Here is a 21,141-nt window from a genome sequence, read left to right as displayed (position 1 = left end):
TGCCATTTTTCAAATGTCGTGTAATTAACTAGTGAACCTACACTATAGTCACTTTTACACGGAAAAGAAAGCTAGATCACATGAAAGAAATCAAACTCAACAACACTGTGATAGAAATCAAAAATGAAGTCAATATCTGGGCACCAAAAAGGAATGGGAAGGAAAGGGAATAACTCCTTTAAAAATGGCACCATCCTTTGGTACACAGATGGATCTAGAACACAAGAAGTTACGGGTGCAGGAGTATTTGGACCCGGACCCAAATACTCAGAACCCATGGGAAAACACACCAGTATCTTCCAAGCTGAGATTCACGCAATTGAAAGATGTATCCAAAAGATACAAAAACAAGAATATAGCTATCATGTCAGATAGTCAAGCAGCCGTCAAAGCACTAAGCTCAAGCATCATTAGTTCAAGGATGGTGCTGAACTGCAAAAACAAATTAAACACACTAGGTATGCAGAATAAAGTCAGCCTCTGCTTGGTCCCAGGACACATGGGAGTAGAAGGCAATGAGAAAGCGGACACCCTTGCAAGGAAAGGGGCTGCCACACCGCTGATAGGACCCGAAGCATTCTGTGGAATAGGAATCCACACTTTAACGAATATCTCAGACAGAAGGACAAAAAGAAAATGAAGGAACAATGGAATTCACTCATTGGACATAGACAATCCAACAATCTTCTAACCAATTTTGGTAGGAAAGAAATCACAGAATGTGTCAAAGGAAGCAGGAACAGACCGCGAATCCTAACAGGATTCCTAACAGGACACCGTAGATTAAATGGACACCTAAAGAAAATTGGAACAATCCAAGATGGCACATGTAGATTCTGCAAGGAGGCAGAAGAGACACCAACACATTTGTTAACAAACTGCGGAGCTACATTAGCCCGCAGGAGGAAATGTTTTGGGATGTACAACGAGACCACAGAAGAGCTTCAACCATTAAAACCGGGCCTATTAATCAAGTTTCTTGATGAAATAGGACTCACCGATGTGCTTTCGGCAGAAAACGGGGGATGCAATAGCTCTTAAAGGGCGCAGTGTACCATACCCTGAAAAAATTACATCTATATCTACAACTAGTGAATCTAATTAGATTTTTAACATCTCAACCAGGAAAACGAAAAGTTACATTTCCAACAGGAGCAATTGAGAGAAATAATCACAATTGTTTACTTACCATTGACAAGTTTTATTTGCCAACTTTAAAAAGTATAAAAACAGACAGAAAACTGAGAAACCATAAATCAGCTTAGACATAAGAACCCGAAAACTTTGAAAATACGACAATTAGGTCTATGGAAATATCCAAGAGGCACGTGTCCTACGACGAAAAATATACAAATTTTGAAATGAAAATGAATCGTGATTAAGGAACATAAGTTTATGACATATCAGTGGGTTTGTTGCATGTGGTCGGCATATCTTAAGACCTTTGTTTCACCTTTTTCAAAAGAAATCTCAAATTTAATGTTTCTATAAACATATTTTATATGCACAAATAAATAAAAATAAATAATGATTTTCCTGGTCTACTAAATATTATTTATTTCGAAAATGATCTAGGGAATTGTTATACATAAACAAGATAAATTTATAATTTATGAAAATGTACAGAATAGAGCTTAAAATAACAAAATTTAGTATGTATCTAATTAATCTAATTACTATTTCATTAACAAGGTATTTGTTTTAGGGTACCGAGAAGCTCCTAACCATAATTATATAATAATATATTTATGATTAAACAATCAGTCTAGCAAGGAGTAAGTGAATGTTTTTCCGGTTGCGAATAGTTACCCAATGATTCTTGTGCTAGATTTTTTCTTGAATCTTGTGAAACTTTTCCTATTTTGTGTTGGGGATTTGGTGTTTTTTCCATGAGGAGGTCGTCGTTTATCATGTAGAGCTTTACAAAAGCTTTTTTGATTAGGATGGAAATATTAATATTTTTGAGGTGCAAATGGAGTGCTTCATTGCGTACAAACCAAAATTCTTGAGATTATTATTGGGTTGTCTGTACGTTCGGTTTGTGCTGTAGAGTCCCATAAGCCGTGAGAGTTTTGGCAAATAGGAAGAAAGATAAATCAGTCTTTTAGTTCCGAGTATTAGTCGATCTGATATCCAGGATGTGTTCGATGCAGTGTTAGTGATTACTAGGCCTCGAATATCATCCTCCTGGTGTTAGTAGTATGAAGTCAGACTTGGGTCTTATGCGTACAGCCATCGTGGCTTCCATGTTTCCAGGACGTATCAACAGCTAAGTCATTTCAGTACTCAACGCAATCAGTTCCTATAAAACCAAACCGATTCACGCTCTCACTCACTCCAAATTCTTTCTTATACCATTCCCAAATTTTGGGCGGTGTAGTACTTTATCTTCTACTCTTCCTTCGTCCTCTACACTTTACATTACTGACCTAATTAAGGGTCGATGGACTCAGTATTGCACAATCGGCCCTCTCATACTACTCATTCACCCTAATAAATACATTCACTTTCATCAAACGCTCTGGGAAGAAAACAATCAGTATTACATACAGAAGAGCAACCCTGTTTTGTCCAATAGTTGGAACAAGAGACCCATAAACTCACTGCCGGACAAGCAATATTCTCAAATCAGGTGGCATTACTGTTCGCTCTCTAATCAAGCGATTGCACCCTTCAAGGCTTCAATTAGGTGGGACACATCGAGCTAACTTTATCTTCATACTGGACACATACGCGGGCTTTGTTCCAAAAGTAAGTGACCGTGTATACACTACGTATTATACAATAGAACAACCCTGCTTTCTCCAAAAGTTAGAACAGGACACCCAGAAACTGCTTCTGAGCTCAAGCACAATTTTCAAATCGGCTGGCATTCCTGTTCGCTCTATAGTCAAGGAATTCAACCCTTGAAGGTTTCGATTAGGTTGGACACATCGAACCAACTTTATCTGCATGGACACATACGCGGGCTTTGGCCCAAAAGTAAGTGAGCGTGTACACACCATGTACTATACAATGGAGAAACCCTGTTTTCTCCAACAGTTGGAACAGGAGATCCAGCAACTGCTGCTCTGCTCGAGCACAACTCTCAAATTGGCTGGCATTCCTGTTCGTTCTCTAGTCAAGGAATTGCACCCTTTAACGTTTCAATTAGGTGGGACACATCGAGCAAACTTTATCTTCATGCTGGACACATACGCGGGCTTTGGTGCAAAAGTAACTGACAGTGTATACACTATGTACTATAAAATAGAACAACCCTGTTTTCTCCAAAAGTTGGAACAGGAGACCCAGAAACTGCTGCCATGCTCAAGCACAATTCTCAAATCGGCTGGCATTCCTGTTCGTTCTCTAGTCAAGCGGTTGCACCCTTCAAGGCTTCAATTTGGTGGGACACATCGAGCAAACTTTATCTTTATGCTGGACACAAACGCGGGTTTTGGCCTACAAGTAAGTGACAGTGTATACACCATGTACTATACAATGGAGAAACCCTGTTTTCTCCAAAAGTTGGAACAGGAGACCCAGAAACTGCTGCTGTGCTCAAGCACAATTCTCAAATCGGCTGGCATTCCTGTTCGCTCTATAGTCAAGGAATTGGACACTTGAAGACTTCATTCAGGTGGGACACCTCGAGCCAACTTTACCTCCATGGACACATACGCGGGCTTTGCCCCAAAATAAGTGACCGTGTACACACCATGTACTATATAATGGAGCAACCCTGTTTTCTCCAAAAGTTGGAACAGGAGACCCAGAAACTGCTGCTATGCTCAAGCAAAATTCTCAAATCGGCTGGCATTCCTGTTCACGCTCTAGTCAAGGGATTGCACCCTTTAACATTTCAATTAGGTGGGACGTATTGAACGAACTTTATCTTCATGCTGGACATATACGCCGGCTTTGGTCTAAAAATATATGTCCGTGTGTCAACCTCTTAATGAGGTGAGGATGACTCTTCTACTAGGATCAAATTTTCTGAAGGCCACCTATCGACCCTTCTTCTCTGTTTGAAGCAATGTGTTACGTGCCTTATTTTTGTTATATGGATTTTGAATTTGAACAAGCCTACTGTTCATGAAATAAATACATTGAATAAAACTTTTTTTAAAGAAAATTTAGTCATCATTATTTTTTTATATTTTAAAATATCATCACCCACATTTTATAGGTTCAGGTTTGACCTTCAGATCGGCCATAACGTCTTCCGTATCATTTGAATTAATTTATAACATCGCTGGGTGGCATTCGCGCACCGGTTTGCGACAGGTATAAATTCTTTTCGCGAAAACGAGGCAAAAAATGCCAGACGTCCGAAGAAGAAGGATCCCTGAAAAATAAAAAATAAATGACAGGATCAGAATAGAAATGTCAAGGCTCTAGGACATGAGGAGGAACAAGGACGATTTTGATGTTCATATACGGTTAAAGGTGGTAGCTCCGCTTATAAACCTCCAGAGCGGCTACTCACTCTACTTCCATTATTAGAAGATTGACAAATCGCTAATTAAGGTGCTAAACCATTTGAAACGCCATTTACCTGTGAAATCGGACTATAAATGAACAGGTCAAACGAGGCAGATTTGATTAATAAGACCATCTCTCGTTTCCACACGCGACTTCAACACGCCAATCGTCCCAACTAGCCAAATAGGTTCAATGTAACGCGATTAATTTACATAAAACAAAATCCTGCAACGCGTTTTCTATTTCTACTTGCAAATTTCAGTTTTCACATCATTTTAGCCCAACGACCTTTGTAACCTTCTGTTCGTCTTCCCCTGGATAAAATAGATAAAATAAATGACTTTTCCTTCGTGTTAAATAGTAAATGCAATTTTCGTGATCACATTTCAAATATTTAAATGTTAAGTTTTAAAGAATTTCGGATTTGTCAAACGTTTTACTTCACATTTCGGTAACCCTCTTTATAAAATATATCAACCATTGGTCCGCAGTCATCTTGACTATGCTAGTATTTTGTCTAGGATAAATTTCTTAAAACTGACATAATTCCGTTAGATAATTTTTTTTCTCCTAATTATCTTGCTTATGTTAGGATTCTTTTTACCGAGCTTCAATTTTTGTCAGGGGCGACGGTGGCCGCAACGGTTTAGGCGTTGGCACGGCGCTGTAAGGTGAAGGTTCAAGGTTCGAATCCTGCGGCCCTGCATTCGAACCGACATACATATGTTGTTGTTTTTTTACTAAAAAACCGGCATAACGAGGGTTGGCTTGACCTCTGCTGTTGTGAACCTATGTGAAAAACACCTTTGCGTGACAGTTGTTGCCGGTCTAACTTTCATCTCAATTAATTCAATTCTTTTTTTTCTTCCCCCAATTCTTTTCTTTCAGTCCTTTTCTGGGCCGTGCCTGTAGAACTTATATTCTAAATAAATTACTAGGCTCAGAAAAGGTCACCGATTGGGTCCAATTGGGTATCAAACAAAAAAGTGTTTAAGTAATAAGTGTTTTAAGTAATAAAACATAAAATTCCAACGAAACATTTGCAAGAACGTAATGAATATTTGGAGGTCGTGAGATGCGGTCTGGTGTGACATAGGTTTTATAGAAAAACATTTTCTTTACCCTGTCAACGTTTCGGTCTTTATTGAGATCATCTTCAGGGCCTGGGATTTACAAACACCACACATTTTCAAGAATTTAGAGGTTAATTTACAAAATATTTGGATGCTCAAATTAGTATAGGTTCCCTGTCCATCGTATGTGTTTTGATCAGACTTAGAATGATTTTCGAGTCAAAATTAAATTTATATTTGCTCTTTAACTCTATAATATTTTTTTGTTAAATGATGCTGGTGAATTAGCAGCTTTTTATTATTTCATCACTTTGGATGTAAAACTTCAGAATTGAACCAACATCTATCAATCAATCAATCAATCAATCTACTTTTATTATATACAACCATAAGTCAGTCTATTTTACATTACATCATAACATTTTACATTATTTACAAATTCATTACATATTTCAGGTTCATATATTTCTATAGAAGATTCTATTTCACAAGTACTTACATCTAAAATGCTTAGCTAAGCTGTAATACGAATTTTGGATTAGCCATTTCCGTATTTTCCTGTTAAATAAGATTTTTAATGTGTTTTGGAATTTTATCATATATATATATTTTTTTTTTTTTTTGCCTGAGCCTTTAAAATTTTAGATGTTCTAGGGACAGGTTGATCTTAACCTCATTTCTCGTTTGATGAACATGTTTTTGTGTAACCATGGTCTAGTTTTTGTCAGATTCTTGTTTACAAATTACAATTTGAAATATGCATATAAACAAATTATTGTCATAATAGTATTAGCTTTAAAAGGTGGCTTACAAAAATCGCTTTCCCCCCCAATCGACGAAAAAATTACACAATGAGCTGACCACTTTGTAAAATAATAATAATAATATAATTGGTGGCCCCGAAGGTTTAGGCGTTGACACGGCGATCATCAGTGTAAAGTAAAGGTCCCGGGTTCGAATCCAGCAAGCTCTGCATTCAAACCCGACATAATTACAAATGTGCGTGTTTTTTTTTTTTTTTTCAAAAACACCTGCACCCTGAGGGTTGATATGACCTCTGCTGTTGCTAACACTCATAAAGAAACGTGTTTTTCTTAAAAAAAAAAAATAATAATAATAATAATTGGTGGCCGCAACGGTTTAGGCGTTGACAAGGCGCTCATGACTGTAAGGTAAAGGTGCCGGGTTCGAATCCAGCGGCCCTGCCTTCAAACCCGACATAGTTACAAACGGGCTTTTTTTCAAAAACACCGGCAACCTGAGGGTTTATATGACCCCTCCTGTTCCGAACCCTTGTAAAAAATAAAAAAGAAATAAATAACCTTAGTTTGCCTATCAACGATAAAGCCGATAAAGAAACAAGAAAAAGAGACTGGAAATCCAGGAGTAGATAAAATAAATCAAAAACGTAAACCGCAATTTATTTTTTTTCTATATATTGTATTTCTGTAGTAAGAGCGATAAATTCTTGAGGCTGTTCATAAATCTATGTTAGCCATAAAAACAAACCATGAAATGTGAACGAGTGAGTTTCTCCAATACTGTGACGGGCGGTAAAAAGACACGGTGGGCTAGTAAAAAAAAATTTGCCGATACACAACTTCTTAGGACATAAATAGACGATACAAAATACATTACGGCCTTATTTATTGGGCGATGTTCGGCCACCTACGGGAAACGTAAAAATTATAGTTTTAATACGCAAAAACCATCCATTCGAAAATGACGTCCATTTCAGTTCAGTTCGGTTAGTTCTTTATGAAACATACTTTTTATTTCTTTCTTTCTTAGCAATATTTTTAAAATCAAGCGCGTCAATTTTGGCAATTTTAGTAATTTCTCAGTGCGACAGTGCTATTAGAATTTTAGTCCTACTTTTCAATTTTTTCTCTCACAATTTTTCATTATAATTTGTACATGTACATTTTTATATTTTACGAAATAATGTGATTAATAAAGAAAAAAATACAATTATTTATTTAATATGACAGTAATGATATTGACTAATAACCTGGAGGTATAAGTACCCAGAGTCCGTTTAAAGCCTAACTTTACAATAGAAGTAAAAGAAAATTGTTGAAGTGGAATATTATATATGTATATGTCCTTGCTGAATTTTATTTGAACTAATGACGCTATCAAAAAATACGTTTCAATATTTTTTCGTCGGGTTTCAAAATATTTTACCTTTTGTTCGGAAAAAAATTATACAGGGTACCTTAGTTCAAATTCAAACTTTCAAATAAGACCCTATACAACCTGATACATCATTGTAATTTACACTTTACGCTAATAACAATCTTTCAATTAATTAAGGTTTTTAGTTCAGATAAAAAAGTCAGGTCACGAGCGGGATTCGAACCCAAGATCTTCGGCTAGTTAAGCCGCTGCTCTACCACTTGAGCTATCGTGACCTCGATCCACTCGAACTTCCCATCTCAACTCCACCTTTTGAATTTTCTCTCCTTGAAAAATGGGGGGAAGTTAGTGTCCGAGTGGATCGAAGTCACGATAGCTCAAGGTCGTGGGTTCGAATCCCGCTCCTGGCACTGACTTTTTTTATCTCAACTAAAAAAACTTAATTAATTGGTCAAGCCAGATCACGAAAACTAGTGAATTTTATCTTAATCTTGATTTCACCAATATTATCAGTTTTTGACACTTGCTAGAAAATTGTAAATAAAAAAATGAATATATAGTGCTTGAATTTTTTTTATTATAAAAATGAATTTATACAATGCTAAAAATTTTTAGATAAAATATGAATTTATACAATGCTAAAAAATGTTTTTTATTAAAAAATGAATTTATACAATGCTAGAAAATGTTTTTTATCAAAAAATGAATTTATAAAATGCTAGAAATTTGTAAATAACAAAATGAATTTATAGTGCTAGAAAGATTTTTTTATTAAAAAAATGAATTTATACAATGCTAGAAAATGTTTTTTTATTAAAAAATGAATTTATACAATGCTAGAAAATGTTTTTTATTAAAAAATGAATTTATAAAATAGCATCAATTTATACAATGCTAGACAATTGTAAATAAAAAAATAATTTTATAGTGTTAGAAAGATTTTTTTATTAAAAAAATGAATTTATACAATGCTAGAGAATGTTTTTTACTAAAAAATCAATTTATACAATGCTAGAAAATTGTAAATAAAAAAAATGAATTTATAGTGCCAGAAAGATTTTTTTACTAAAAAATGAATTTATGCAATGTTAGAGAATGTTTTTTACTAAAAAATGAATTTATACAATGCTAGACAATTATAGATTTAATCAAATGACACATGTACATGGAAAATAAACACTGAGTGAGTGCAAATACTTTGATTGAATCTATAATTTTCTAGCATTGTATAAATTCATTTTTTTAATTAAAACATATTTCTTGCATTGTATAAATTCATTTTTTTAATTAAAAAATTTTTCTTGCATTGTATAAATTCATTTTTTTTAATCTAAAATCCTCTAGCATCGTATAAACTCATTTTTTTAATCTAAAATTTTGTACCATTGTATAAATTCATTTTCTTAATTTAAAATTTTTTGGCATTGTATAAATTCATGTTTTCCATATCCTACATGTCCTTGTCAAATTTAAACAATGTTTATAAATCTCAGGCTCTGAAGATGATCTCAATAAAGATCGAAACGTTGGCATGATAAAAAAAATATTTTTCTAAAATGTAACCACACCAGACAGCATCTCACGATCTCCGAATAATCATTATTAGCATATTTCAATATCCTTTCATTTAACGTGTAGGGTAGTAATTTTAAAAGCTGATTCATTTAGATAATGTATATAAAAATTTAAGTTTTAAGGAAAAATTTTATTTAATCGATGAGTGATTTTGAATTTTGATTCCAAATTTGGCACAAAGTCGCGTTGGACAAGGTCTGAAACATTGACATTGGTGCCACAGTTTAATGGTGAGTATGTTGATGTCTCCTTTGTTTCTTCGCAGAATCTGCACGTCAAGTGTTGTATTATATCAAACTTACTCATATTTATTCTGTCCTGCATTCCAAGTTTTTTCTGCTTCCTTTGATGCATTCTATTGTTTCTTTCCTTCCAAAATTTGCTACATGGTTCTTGGCTTTTTTGTGTCCGATGCGTGAATTCCACTGTTTCGTCATATTCGTTTTGTCTAAGGTAAATAACAATGTGAATCCCTGTCCCTCAGAAGGGTCTAGCAGCTCGTATCCTTGCAAGGCCATCCGCTTCTAGTTGCCTTTTACTCCTACACGCCCTTGCACACAGCAGGGGGAAACTTTATTTTGTATACATAATTTGTTTATTTTAGTTTTGCAATTCAGCACCATTTTTGAGCTAATGATGTTGACAAGAAGTCTTCACTTTCACTCTTCGACAAGTGGTTGTTACATTTATCACTGCTCCGTCCTATTTGGCAATACGCGTCACTTTTCCTCAGTTCTGGAGATGAATTAAAAAGGCTTCAAGTCCGCTAAAATCTTTGGATAATTAAGAATTCCCTTTGATATTCTCTGTAATTCATCGTGATCTGGGTATCATCGTTGAAATGGTGAAAGAAGCATAGTTGAAATTGTATCAACACAAAGCAGCAGACCCGATCATCACTGATTTGTCCAGTCTCTGCCACACGAGAACTTAGATGGCTGAAAAGGAAACATCATGCTGCTCGTGATGTATAAATAAATGTAGTTTTAAAAAATCAAAATTTTAGAAGACACCCACTGGGTTGAAACATGTTTCATGTCAATTCCAAAATTGGCTGAAAGTTTAAGGTTAAGATTATAGCGTTACTTAGGACGAAGAATGTTATGAAAAATGATCTCATGAGAAAGAGAAGGATAAGATTCAACCCTGTTTCTTACCTTGCGATAGGAACTTTTCAGTGACTAAACATGTTGTTAGAAGATTGGACAGATTTAACTCCTAAGTCAATACGAAGAGATATCTACAGCCAAGAAACAAGCACCCCATTTTGGGCTAAGACCGTTGGTACTGACCTGATTTTCGATGGTTAGTGTTGGTTGCCTCAGTATTACAAAAAACGACAGAAATTGAAAAACAAAGAATCAAGTTCAATATAAGAAAGTACATCTCTTGTATTCGAGTAGTGTGCCTGGTTGTGTTAAAGCCTGCGAATTCATTGATGGATTAATTCAAGTTATTTTCAAATTGGCTAAAACTGCTTCCCCCGCGCAGCTACCTTGAATGAAAACTTATCTGGAAAAAATACCGATCAAGTACAAGAAAGTAGAAGACATCAAGAAGATGGTGCACTATGTTCCTGAAGATTTTAAAACGTTCGATTAAGGGATTTTTAAGCGGTCAACTACCAACTAGCGAGAGCGACAACGACAATAATTAAAATCTTTCAATTAATTAATCTTTATGTAATTTATTAGTTGAGATAAAAAAAGTCAGTGTCACGAGCGAGATTCGAACCCACGACCTTCGGCTAGATACGCCGCTAATCTACCACTTGAGCTATCGTGACTTCGATCCACTCGGACACTAACTTCCCATCTCAACCCCACCTTTTGAATTTTCTTTTTTTATCTCAACTAAAAACCTTAATTAATTGACAGATATTAATTGGTCAAGCGGATCACGAAAATTAGTGAACTACTCAATAATGTATTTTGAATTCTTGTCATAGATCGTGCCAAATTTGTTTTTCTCTTGCAAAACTTAGTTGTTACAATATTCAATTGGAATGATTTATGATATCAGTTTGAACGGAGAAGATCAAATCATTTACATAAATGAGGAAAAAGACAGGACCTAGGAGTGAGCCCTGTGGTATCCCTTGCTTAAAAATTTTCATAAGCGGATTTTACACATTGGCAGAAGTTATTTGCAGTTGTTTGTCTTCTGTGTACACTTTGAGTGAGGAGATACTTTGATTGAATATATAAAAAAATATATTTTGCATTGTATAAATTCACTTTTCCACATCCAAAATGTAATTGTTATATGTAAACAATGTTTGTAAATCCCAGGCCCTGAAGATGATCTCAATAAAGATCGAAACGTTGGCACGATAATGAAAATGTTTTTCTGAAACCTACATCACACCAGACCGCATCTCACGAATTCTAAATAAATATTTATGTAAGGTATTGGTTGAGACAAAAAAGTCAATGTCGCGAGCGAGATTCGAACCCACGATCTTCGGCTAGATGCGCCGCTGCTCTACCACTTGACCTATCGCGACTTCGATCCACTAACTTCCCATCTCACCCCCACTTTTCGAATTTTCCGTTGTTTTTGCCATTTTTCAAATGTGTAATCTACTTGATTCTCGGCGACACATGAAATGGCCACGGAGAGCTATAGTGAAGATATACTTCATTTAACTTATGAAATTCATTAGTTTTCGTGGTCCGATTGACCAAATAACATCTTTCATATAATTAATCTTTATGTATGGTATTGGTTGAGATAAAGAAGTCAATGTCACGAGCGGGATTCGAACCCACGATCTTGAACTAAATACGAAGTTCCAAGCTCAACCCATGCTTTCGAATTTTATTTGCCATTTTTCAATCCAAATTTTTGTTATCCAAATTTTTATTTAAGATTAATTAATTGAAATATGCTATTTGATCAGTCGGACCACGAAAGCTATTGGGTAAAATAAAAATATATTGACTAAAACTATTATTCTGGAAGAAAATAAGTTTTCTTTGTTTTTCTCAAGACTGGAAAATTGGATTCTTAACCTTGTTACACTCACCGATTCAATTAGCGGTAATGGTACTGTGTATATTTTTTCATTAGTTGCCAAACTGTATATGAATAATAAATTATTGAATAATAAAAAATTGATTTGAAGGCTTTGCTTTATAAGAGGAGTTTGTTATAGTTCCGGAACAAAATTTGACGATAAATTTGATTATATCAACTTCTTTTAAAATTGCTTTGTAGTAATTGTTATTTTTTGGAACGTCATATCGGACCTCATCTCACGATCTCCAAATAATAATTTTTTTGGAATATACATTTTGGAATCGTAAGACCAGTTGCAAGTAGTTTTCTAAACGGGGCATTTGTATTATTCACAGAAGGGATTCTCGACCTTCAATTTGCGGTCGGACCGCTTTCCACTTTTGAAAACGATAAACTTTACGATATTCCGGTAATGTCAGATGGTAGGTATACGGGGGAGAAGAGTCCCCAGAGGTAGGGCTTATGTAATGAGGATGGTCCTTGGCATTTTAGCCCACCTTGCACAATGTTACAGATCCCGGTTGTCGTCTCGTTCAGTTACATTTAGGGCCGCGCCTTTTTCACTCCTGTTCTCAACCGGATGAAAGACCGACGCGAATGACAGCGATCCATAAATTGCCTTTCAATTACAAAATCACACGACAAAGTTTAAAAGTATTCTTTAACCTTTACCTTTACAAATCAATTTTTTAATTTCAATTACAGCAAATGAAATATTTTATAAAATTATATGAGATTTTATAATACTTATACAGGGGTTTGATGTTAATACACAGGCAGATAAACAACTATTAAAAGTAAACGTACAATTCATATTCAACGTGTAAGAAGTTACATTTTCAATACATATTACATATTTTTTACATTCACCCAAACATAAGAAGTACCAAATAAATTATATTATAAATGTAATTGATCACCCCTGAACACATTAGTGACTGTTTTCTTGTTTGGCAGAAATAATATCTAAGAACATAACATTGCAGCCATTACATGATATTAATATGTGATATTAATAAATTGATTCTTCACTTCCGCATAGACGCCCTGTCTATAGGAAAATATGAGATCCTCCGGTCCATACGTGTCGCATACTGTGCCCAGTTGTCCGCCATATTTTACATATTTTATTGGATAGCAAAATATTTTTTTATGGTTTCTATTTGTCAGAGTTGCATAAGGACTTTCGGTGGTTGAATTGGGATTTTTTTAAATACCCCATGAACATTATTTTAAAAGGAACATTATTATTATTTCAATTAATTATTCATTTTTATGTAAGGTCTTCCTTCGAGTAAAATCCATTTACGTTTCAGTGGTCTAAATGAACAAATCACTGATTTCAATTAATTATTCTTTTTTTATGTAAGGTCTTCCTTTCAATTTAATATATTTATGTTTTAATTGTCTAAATGACCAAATTACTTATTTAAATTCATTATTATTTTTTTATGTAAGTTCTTCCTTCCATTACAATCCATTTAGGTTTTAGTGGTCTAAATAACCAAATTACTGATTTCAATTAATTATTCTTTTTTTATGTAAGGTCTTCCTTCCAGGAAAATCCATTTCTGTTTTAGTGGTTTAAATGACCAAATTACTTATTTCAATTAATTATTCTTTTTTTACGAATGGTCTTCTTTCCAGTAAAATTCATTTATGTTTATGGTATCCGAGTGGATCGAGGTCATGATAGCTCAAATGGTAGAACAGCGGCGTATCTAGCCGAAGATCGTGGGTTCGAATCCCGCTCGTGCCATTGACTTTTTTTTCAACTAAAAACTTTAATTAATTGTTACTTATTTCGGTTAATTATTCTTTTTTTTATGTAAAGTCTTCCTTCCAGGAAAATCTATTTATGTTTTAGTGGACTTAATGACAAAATTAGTTATTCCAATTAATTATTCTTTTTTATATAAGGTCTTCCTTCCAATAAAATTCATTGATTTTTTAGTGGTCTAAATGACAAAATTACTTATTATTCTTGTTCGTTTTATGTAAGGTCTTGGTTGGGATGAAAAAGTTAGTGTCATGATCGGGATTCGAACCTACGACCTTAGGTGAATAGGCCGCTACATGATTTATCGTAATGGCTATCCACTCGGACACCATAGCCCCATTGAATAACTTTGAACTTTGAATAATTAATTGAAATAAGTAATTTGGTCAATTAGATCAATAAAGCATAAATGGATTAATATTTAATAAGTAAAGAAGTATCATTTCACCAACAGTGCCGACTTCATAATTCGGTGAGAATCGAACCCTGATTACACGACATTTGAAAAATAGCAAAAAGGAAGGAAAACTCATGAGGTGGGGTTGAGATGGGAAGTTAGTGTCCGAATGGATCTAGGTCACGATAGCTCAAGTGGTCGACCAGCGGCGTATCTAGCCGAAGGTCGTAGGTTCGAATCCCGCTCGTGACACTGACTTTTTTTCATGAGACGACATGAGAAGACCATACATAAAAAAAAATTAATTGAAATAAGTAACCATTAAAACATGAATGGATTATTATTATTTGAGAGATTTTGCATAACATTAGCGTGAACGTAACGTTAAACTGAATGAAGTGCGCTTGCGCAGATTTAAAGAAACCGTACATAATATAGCGTTCTTGTCAAAAATTGTGAGAAAAAAAATGTATTGGTAGAAATATAATTAAATTGAAGTTGTTATCTCTGTATTTTTGGAATGTAAGAAAGAGAAATTTAATTATTTAATTTTTTTTTCGTGAACGTAAAATGCCTCTTAAAAATTTGGTACGTTTTTCATCGGTGGTTTGTCGTCACCATAATTCTTGCTCTTCTGAGCATACCGTTATAATTCATTTATTGAGATTCTTGAACGGGCCCACGTCTGCAGCTTGTGAGATGAGTAAAAGTGAAAAAGATGTAAACCCGTGTAACCGGTCAACGAATCAGGCGTCCTTGGCGTTCGGCAATGTCCTATCCACAGCCGACGTCTTATCTCGATAACGTCTCACCCACGAAAAACGCCTTGCCTGCTTCGGGCATAACCGCCTAAGCAGTCTATTTATTATCAATTGAGCAATTTTTCTACTTTTGGTTTTCATATATCATAAAGAATTGCACTTATAGTATTTTTGAAATTCAAATTTTTTTTCAAGTTCATCCTAATTTATCTCATAATTTAACTATTATAGATCTAGGCTAACAATTTTTTATTTTTTATACTTAGCCAATATCTGCAGAGATGAAAAGAAAACCTTTTATGATTAAGAATTGCCACTTAAAAGAAGAAATCCTGACCAATTGTAGCGAAATGGATTATTGAATTAGAAAACATTTTAAATTTAAACTTCAATATTTTATTTTCGATTTTAAGAATACACTGGGTAATTTTTTTTCTGAAATTCTGTTGTGTGATGAACCTGTAATCGTATGTACCTCTCGTGCCATTAACTTTTTTTCATCTCAACTAAAACCTTAATTAATTGTCATGTATTAATTGGTCAAGCGGACCACGAAAGTAGTGAATTAATGGTTTAAAATGAAGTACACTTCACTAAAGCTCTCCGTCGCCATTTCAATTGTCGTCGAGAATCCAATCCGATTACACGACATTTGGAAGATGGCAAAATGAGGGAAAACTCATAAGGTGGGGTTGAGATGGGGAGTTGATGTCCGAGTGGATCGAGGTCACGATAGCTCAGGTGGTAGAGCAGCGGCGTATCTAGCCGAAGGTCGTGGGTTCGAATCCCTCTCGTGCCATTAACTTTTTTTCATCTCAACTAAAAACCTTAATTAATAGTCATTTAAAAATAAAAGTTGAGGAAAGTTAGGTAACAAGTTTTGTAATGTAGGAAAAGCACAACGGAACACGAAGCAAAAACAGAACCACATAGGAAGGAAGTAACAGAAAATTTAAAATGAATCGAGTTTTACCAAATAATTTTATCTAATCAGCAACTATTCAGACTTACGAAGCTCAGACGGTTACATACATGGAATACATCAGAAACGTTTTGGGCTAAAATGAGCAAAATTGTATTAACGAATTTAAGATAGAAATCTTTATAGCCGAGGTCTCTGTATGTGGAAACCACAGCAACAGATGGTCTGAGATATGCCCTATCTTCAATTACCCCGAGGAATATCGAATACTCTGGAGAAGTGTGTATGTAATTTATTAGCGTGAATAGGAAGGCGTATCCCCAATTAACCCGAGGAATGTTAAGTACTCTTGGGTAGTGTGGATGCTAATCAGACTATCCTTTTTTTGCGTTTCTGTGTATTTGTTTATGATGTGTAATTTTATCCAAAATTGACGAGGCCATGCTATGCAGAGAGTCTAGCAATAGATAAAGAAAAATAATTGGTTACCCTTATATCAACATCATAACTTTTCTGAAGTTTCAGTGAAATAAATTAACGTTTAAAACGTGAGAGAAATAAGAAAATAAATGGAAAGCTAAAGAAGAGAGGGCTGGCGATGGCCAGTGAAGTTTGCCGGCTCTAAAACAGTAAAAAAGGAAAAAAAGTCAAACGGCGATATAATACTTCTATTTATTTCGTCGAATACAAGAGTTTAACAGGTAAATGAAATCATTCGTAGGAGCAAAAAGATTGTAAAACCGTTAACACCAGGACTTGTTTTTTAACATATATACATCATTTATCATCATTTTATTCATACCTCTATATGTAAAATATGTATTTTGTCATGATTTTTCTTAATTTCTACATATATAATAAAACTGAATCATATTGATTGAAATAGAAATATTATTGGTTGGTGATGTTTTCCGAATTCGTAAAAATTAAACGACTTTCAAATGAGAACGTATGGCATGGATAGAGGCTGAGGTGAAAAAAGGAAACCGGTCTCGTCACTTTAACCTTTTGTTCGGCCCAAATGTAGAACCCTTCTCACATACATTATGAAAAAAAAAGAGATAAACCCGACCCACACCTAACTCTTGGACAATACCGAACTCCGCCTGCTGCAAATCTTCTCAATAGGGCGGAAAAAATAGGAGTGAAAAATGAACTTAAAATGTGGCGGCTATATTTCACAGGGGGTGACCTAAGTCTCCATCAATTTCGTCCCTCCCTCTCCGCCCTTTCCAGTCAATTTCTGATAAATAGCGTCGATAAAGTGAGATTGAGAAGTCGCTGATATAAGTCGATTGTTTCAGATCGTGGACGGAAATGCGAAGACGGAGCTGTCCAACAGGAAGGACCCAGGCCTTTTCTGCGGCGAGACAGAGCAGCCCCAGGTGTTCATTTCGGAGACGAGCTTCGTCAAGCTCGTCTTCCACGCCGACAACTTCACCGATCAGACTTACTTCAGCTTCGATTCGAGAGCGGAGCAACAGTTCGACGTTTACCTCAGATATGGACAGCACCCTGAGTTGTATCCTAACCGGAGAGGCCAAGTCATGGCTGGGTAAATATGCACATTCATCAAATATTTTCGTCCCAGAACGAACGTCTCTTCCATCATAAACATATTTATTTTATTTTAACAAAAGTATACAAAACATATATTTTAGAAATATTTTCCACATATAGGCTAAGCTTGTGGTTTTCGATAGGAGTCTAATCAAATTACACAATATACAATTACCAGGTAACAAGAATAGTTCCTACGGTTTTACATTTGTTATTGTTTTAATACAGTTAAACAATATTTTTGTTTACATAAAAGGATTATATGTTAGCATCAAGTAATACAAGAGGATAATGCGTTAGCTCATAAAGAAAAACTGTGTTGAATAGCTCAATGTAAATTATCAAATATTTTCTTAAACATGGCTTCAAAACACATAATTTTTTCGTACTTATTGTAGGAATTTACGGTACAATGGCAAGCAGCAAGTGAAATTTGCACTGCGTTCGGTAATGAAACCATTGAGCGCATTGCCCAGAAGTGGTTCAATACATTTGCAAGGTGATTGAAGATGGACCAGGTTGACCTTCTGTCTTGAATGACCCGAATTGAGGGAAGATATCGAACTCGATTCGGGTAAACACTTCCGGAGGTTGCCACAATGTTTACCATAAACCAGGAAACCATTTGCTCTAGCTTTCATCGACTTAGAAAGACGTGTAAACTGAGCAAATGGGTTCCTCATAAATTGACAAGCTTCTGACTCTAAAGATTTGCCTTTTATTGCTGTCACGGCGCAAAGTACACTTTTCTGACTGGATTGTCACATTTCACGATGTGAATGTTGTACAGCAACAACAGGAGCAGTACGATTGCCACAAAATGAATCTGAACTATTGACGCAAAAACCAAATATACACCAACAAAAATTTATGGGTTTGGTGGACGCTATGAACTTTTACCATATGGTCAGACCATTGCAGAAATCCATTCAGTCCAACGGCAACGAGTATCTCTTCCCCTGGCCAAGAAACAACCTGCTCTCGGGTACGGAAAAGGTGTTTTTTTTTCTCCAGAACAACGCGATAACTTACACTGCCAGAACGGCAAAAGAGCTTACAATAAAGATTGGTTTGGAAGTCCCATCACACCCTCCGTACTCTCCAAACCTGACCCAACCTGACTTTCGCCTATTCTTGGCACATCGGGACAATCGGGAGATCGATAAACGCCAACAGCAGGAAAATATGCTAAATTTATTTTTTAAGTCTTGATATCCAAACTTTATAAGAAGGGCATAATTGGGCTAGTAACAAACGGTAGTTGGGAGAAGGTGATAGAGACCTCCCTGAACAAAATCTTTATAAAACCTTTAAACCCTCACCAACTTTTCTAGTTACGTGTGGTGATTAGTGACCGTTAGTCGATGATTATTCGGAAATCTTGAGATGCGGTCTGGTGTGATGTAGGTTTCAGAAAAACATTTTCTTTATCGTGCCAACGTTTCGATCTTTATTTAGATCATCTTCAGTGCCGGGGATTTACAAACATGGTTTAAGTTTAACAAATATATGAGGATGTGGAAAAAAGTGAATTTATACAATTCAAAAAAATATTCTTTATATTTTTATTTAGATTTAATTAAATTTAGGCCATATTATACGATTATAGCTGAATTTCTACTATTTTTGTAAAGTTGGATCTAATTTTGTTTATTTTTTGTCATATTTATCAGTGATTAGAAATACTTTGATTGAATATAAAAAATATATTTTTGCATTGTACAAATTCACTTTTTCCCACATCCTCATTTATTTGTTAAACTTAAACAATGTTTGTAAATTCCAGGCTCTGAAGATGATTTCAATAAAGATCGACACGTAAGAATGGCACAATTACACAGAAGACAAACACTTTGAGCCCTGAAGATGATTTCAATAAAGATCGACACGTAAGAATGGCACAATTACACAGAAGACAAACACTTTGAGCCCTGAAGATGATCTCAATAAAGATCGAAACGTTGGCACGATAAAGAAAATGTTTTTCTNCATTGAACACAAAAATCCCAAACCCTGAAGAAGATCTCAATAAAGATCGAAACGTTGGCACGATAAAGAAAATGTTTTTCTGAAACCTACATCACACCAGACCGCATCTCACGATTTCCGAATAATTTTCTAGTTACCTGGTGTTTACGTCAATCACTGATTACGTTAAGAAATGCATTTTTTTGCAATTACTACCGAACATTCACCATCACACAAGTAACCGCCATCATAAGTCACACAGCTAAATTTAAATTAAATTGAAAGTACGAGACGGGTGCCTTCATAAAGGGAATTTAAAGCTCTTTTTAATACTTTTTGGTTTGGCCGAAAAATGAACAGTTCAAAGGTTTCAAGTGGATTTATGTCGAATCCCTTAGACATTTGGAACAAGTTGATTATCTACGGAAGGGTCGAGAATCTGACCATGATTTCCAATTTTAAAATACGTACACAACAATGGTTTAAAATCATATTTAAATTAATTTTTTTATGTGATCTTTTAACAGCCTCGACAAATGTAAATTTGTCTATAAAAGTAACAATTAAATATAACAAAAAGCAGTAAAAACATAGGAATAAATATTGTTAACAGTTTGTTTTTTTAATTTTAAAAACTAATCTTGGAAAAGAAAATCGTTTACAAAAATTGATTTATTTCCACATAGATAGTCAAATAATGCTTATTAAATTCAAAGGCACATCTCATATTAAAACAAGAAATAAACAAAATAAGCAAATTGATAAAATAAAAACAACTAACATAATGCAAAAACAAAATGAGATCCAATTTTACAAAAGTAGTAGAAATCCAGCCATAATCGTATAACATGTCCTAATTTTAATTAAATGTAAATATCGAAATATCGAAAAAAAATATAATTAGTAATTTATATATATAAACATAGTATAATTAAATACATATGTATACAATTTAGGTACATATTTATTGATGTAATATGAGAAAGAAGATCAAATGAATAAAAATATACAGATAATTAAATCTAACAAAAAGTAGTAAAAATATAAAAATAAATAGTGTTAAATGTTTTTTTAATTTTTAAGAACTAATCTTAGAAAAGAAAATCGTTTACAAAAATTTATTTATTTCCACATAGAGAGTCAAAGAATGCCTATTACATTCAAAACCACACCTCACATTAAAACAAAAAATAAACAATATTAGAATATTGATTAAAAAATCATACTAAAATAATGCAATAACAAAGCTAGATTCAATATTACAAAACTAGTACAAATTCAGTCATAATATTGTGTCTGTCACAATTGTGATTAATTCTAAATTAAATCTAAATATTGAAACATATATTATATATATATAGCAGCGGCGTATCTAGCCGAAGATTGTGGGTTCAAATCCGGCTCGTCCCATTGACTTTTTTCATCTCAACTAAAAACCTTAATTAATTGTAATGTAAAAAATAAACAAAATTACAAAA

The 21,141-nt window shown here is 34.4% G+C and overlaps 1 protein-coding gene and 1 non-coding gene across 3 annotated transcripts in view; one reads left to right on the top strand and one right to left on the bottom strand.

Annotated features, from left to right (window-relative positions):
• Positions 1 to 7,881: 7,881 nt before the first annotated feature.
• Trnav-aac lies at positions 7,882 to 7,954 on the bottom strand. The gene has a single exon. It is a non-coding gene; the product is annotated as a tRNA-Val (tRNA).
• Positions 7,955 to 17,059: 9,105 nt separating this feature from the next.
• Positions 17,060 to 21,141, top strand: part of LOC106665815 — a 115,272-nt gene continuing 111,190 nt past the window's right edge. The window contains exons 1-2 of one of the 2 annotated variants that reach the window (XM_024229909.1): positions 17,060 to 17,107; positions 17,440 to 17,690. In XM_024229909.1, the coding sequence (XP_024085677.1) occupies positions 17,087 to 17,107; positions 17,440 to 17,690 (272 nt within the window). In that variant the 5' untranslated portion in view covers positions 17,060 to 17,086. Of the gene's footprint in view, positions 17,108 to 17,348; positions 17,371 to 17,439; positions 17,691 to 21,141 lie in introns of those variants that run through there. The other variant, XM_014392557.2, reaches the window with a different exon arrangement.

The sequence above is a fragment of the Cimex lectularius genome, unplaced genomic scaffold, assembly GCF_000648675.2.
Source record: "Cimex lectularius strain Harlan isolate CLEC.00 unplaced genomic scaffold, Clec_2.1 scaffold250, whole genome shotgun sequence".
NCBI lineage: Eukaryota > Metazoa > Arthropoda > Insecta > Hemiptera > Cimicidae > Cimex > Cimex lectularius.
This window is presented reverse-complemented; position numbering and strand designations above follow the sequence as displayed.